Below are 2,500 nucleotides of genomic sequence, written 5' to 3' on the forward strand. Positions count from 1 at the left end.
TTATAAAGTTATAAAAATAAAAAAATAAATTATTTTTTTTTTAGACATTAATCTCGTGCGCACGAGATACATGTATTTTTTTTTTTTTATAACTTTATAAAAAGTTTCTCGTGCGCACGAGAAACTTTCTCGTGCGCACGGGATACATGTCTAAAAAAAAATATAAAAATAAAAAAAAATTATAAAAAATAAAATTTCCCCTATGTCCCTTTAGGGGCTCCGTAGAAAATAATTGAACAATTACTTCATACCACAAATTATTTCTACTTCTAATACTTATTTCCGACACTTTGAAAACGGTGCGGCTAATTTATGGATTTTTCTTCGCTGACAGCCATAATGCAAATAATAATTAAAAAAACCAAGCAAAGACACAGAAAAGGTGTGTCATTGTTTTTTCTATGGCAGGCGCTGCATTGACCTTCTGTTCAGAGCTTTGAACAGGAAGTAGATGTGCCGTTCCGTTTTCTAGCCGTCCATAGCGTTTTTACTCGTACGGATTCTTCATTCATCACTCTAAACAATAGGGCTGTGAATTTATGGGTGTACCACGATTCGATTCAATATCAATTCTTGGGGTCACGATTCGATTCAAAATCGATTTTTTTTTCAATTCAACACGATTCTCGATTCAAAAACTATTTTGTCCCGATTCAAAAGGATTCTCTATTCATTCAATACATAGATTTCAGCAGTCTGCTGACATGCAAGCAGAGTAAATATATAATTATAATTATATATTTATAATTATATTATAATTGTAAAGGACAATGTTTTATCAACTGATTGCAATAATGTACATTTGTTTGAACTATTAAATAAACCAAAAATATGACTTATTTTATCTTTGTGAAAATATTGGACACAGTGTGTTGTCAAGCTTATGAGATGCGATGCAAGTGTAAGCCACTGTGACACTATTGTCCTTTTTATAAATGTCTAATGATAATGTCAATGAGGGATTTTTAATCACTGCTATGTTGAAATTGTAACAAATATTGATACTGTTGTCGATAATATTCATTTTTGTTTCCCTACTTTTGGTTTGTTCTGTGTGGTGTTTGTGTCTCCTCTCAATTGCTCTGTTTATTGCACTTCTGGGTCGGGTTTGCTTTTGGAATTGGATTGCATTGTTATGGTATTTTCTACCAAGAAAAGTGCACTTGTTATTAGTGAGAATATACTTATTTTAAGGTATTTTTGGGTTCATTGAGGTTAGCTAATTTGACTTGTTTTGGAAAGTCTTGACAAGCCAAATTTGCTTGTTCTATTGGCAGATAATTTTGCTTAGTTCAAGTAAAATACCCCTCATTTTTGTATTTTTGTTCTTGTTTTTGAACACTGACTTTTTACGGTTGGAAAAAAATCTAAAAAACTGCCAGGTGACTTTTCTTATTTTTCCGCGATTCGACCGATTCATGTTACGTACGTTTGAGGTTCAGGAAGAGGACCGGAATGTGAGTCTCCATGCCCGGAAGAGGAACCCTGTGGACAAACACGTGACGACAGTGCATCAACATGACTTGGTCAGGAGAAAAACAGAAGAGGACTAGCAAAAAAAAACAACAAACCATTCTGCAGGCGCGCCGGGAATGCCGCTACCAGCAGAGGGCACCATGACCGCATTGCGCTCTTCTGTCAGAGTCAGGCGCCACTCCAGCAGCTGCGCCTCTCTCTCCATGTCGTCCTCGCTTTTTTCTGCAGGCACAATGGACAATTCCAACTGTGACACACATGGGACTCTCCCTGCCTGGATTGTGTCTCCAATTAAAAACTTCCATTAGCTAGCAGACAGCATATTTACAGGTTTTTTTTCCTCTGTTTTCAATTGTAAAACAATACTTTTGTGAGGAGAAAATGGCTTAATGGCACCAGCAAAGAGTGCTGTCTCCAAAGTCAATTGTCTCAACATTTTCCAGCATGAAGACATTAACAAAAAGTGATGCACATTCTGTAAGAACAATACTGTATAGGGTAAAGTACATTTCACATTTAAACCAACCGGGTACCAATTACTGGTAACTATGGATCGACACCAGTACTAACAGTGTTTCCCATAAACTGCCAAGATACCTGTGGCGGTGGGGGCGTGACTATGGGCGTGGTCACCATGACATCATAGAGTAATTTGCATAATTTCCTACAATGATATGATTTTCTCTAAAAAGGCTCAAAAAATGTATACTTACTAATTAATAATAACAGTTTTGTTTTAAACGTCCATCCATCCATCCATTTTACAATATAATTACAACACTTTATGTACATATTTATATACAGATTTGAACAATAAGTTATTCACTGAAATATATTTATTAATTGTGGTTCTTACAAAAAATATATCTTATAAAAATATAACAGCTAAAATGTCTCTTAAAGCTCTGCCCCTTTAATTAGTGCATACTAAATAATTTAACTTTAGCCTACTACTACAACCATATTATTTACCAGCAACATAAAGTGAAACAGAGGTGGTAGATAGACACAAAGCTTCATCAAA

The 2,500-nt window shown here is 35.0% G+C and overlaps 1 protein-coding gene across 1 annotated transcript in view; it reads right to left on the reverse strand.

Annotated features, from left to right (window-relative positions):
• kif13ba (kinesin family member 13Ba) overlaps window positions 1–2,500 on the reverse strand; it is a 174,917-nt gene that overhangs the window by 11,362 nt on the left and 161,055 nt on the right. The window contains exons 27-28 of the mRNA XM_062020844.1: window positions 1,572–1,698; window positions 1,430–1,485 (exon numbers count right to left, since the gene is read on the reverse strand). Coding sequence (XP_061876828.1) covers window positions 1,430–1,485; window positions 1,572–1,698 — 183 coding nt within the window. The remainder of the gene's footprint in view (window positions 1–1,429; window positions 1,486–1,571; window positions 1,699–2,500) is intronic.

The sequence above is a fragment of the Entelurus aequoreus genome, linkage group LG02, assembly GCF_033978785.1.
Source record: "Entelurus aequoreus isolate RoL-2023_Sb linkage group LG02, RoL_Eaeq_v1.1, whole genome shotgun sequence".
Classification (NCBI taxonomy): domain Eukaryota; kingdom Metazoa; phylum Chordata; class Actinopteri; order Syngnathiformes; family Syngnathidae; genus Entelurus; species Entelurus aequoreus.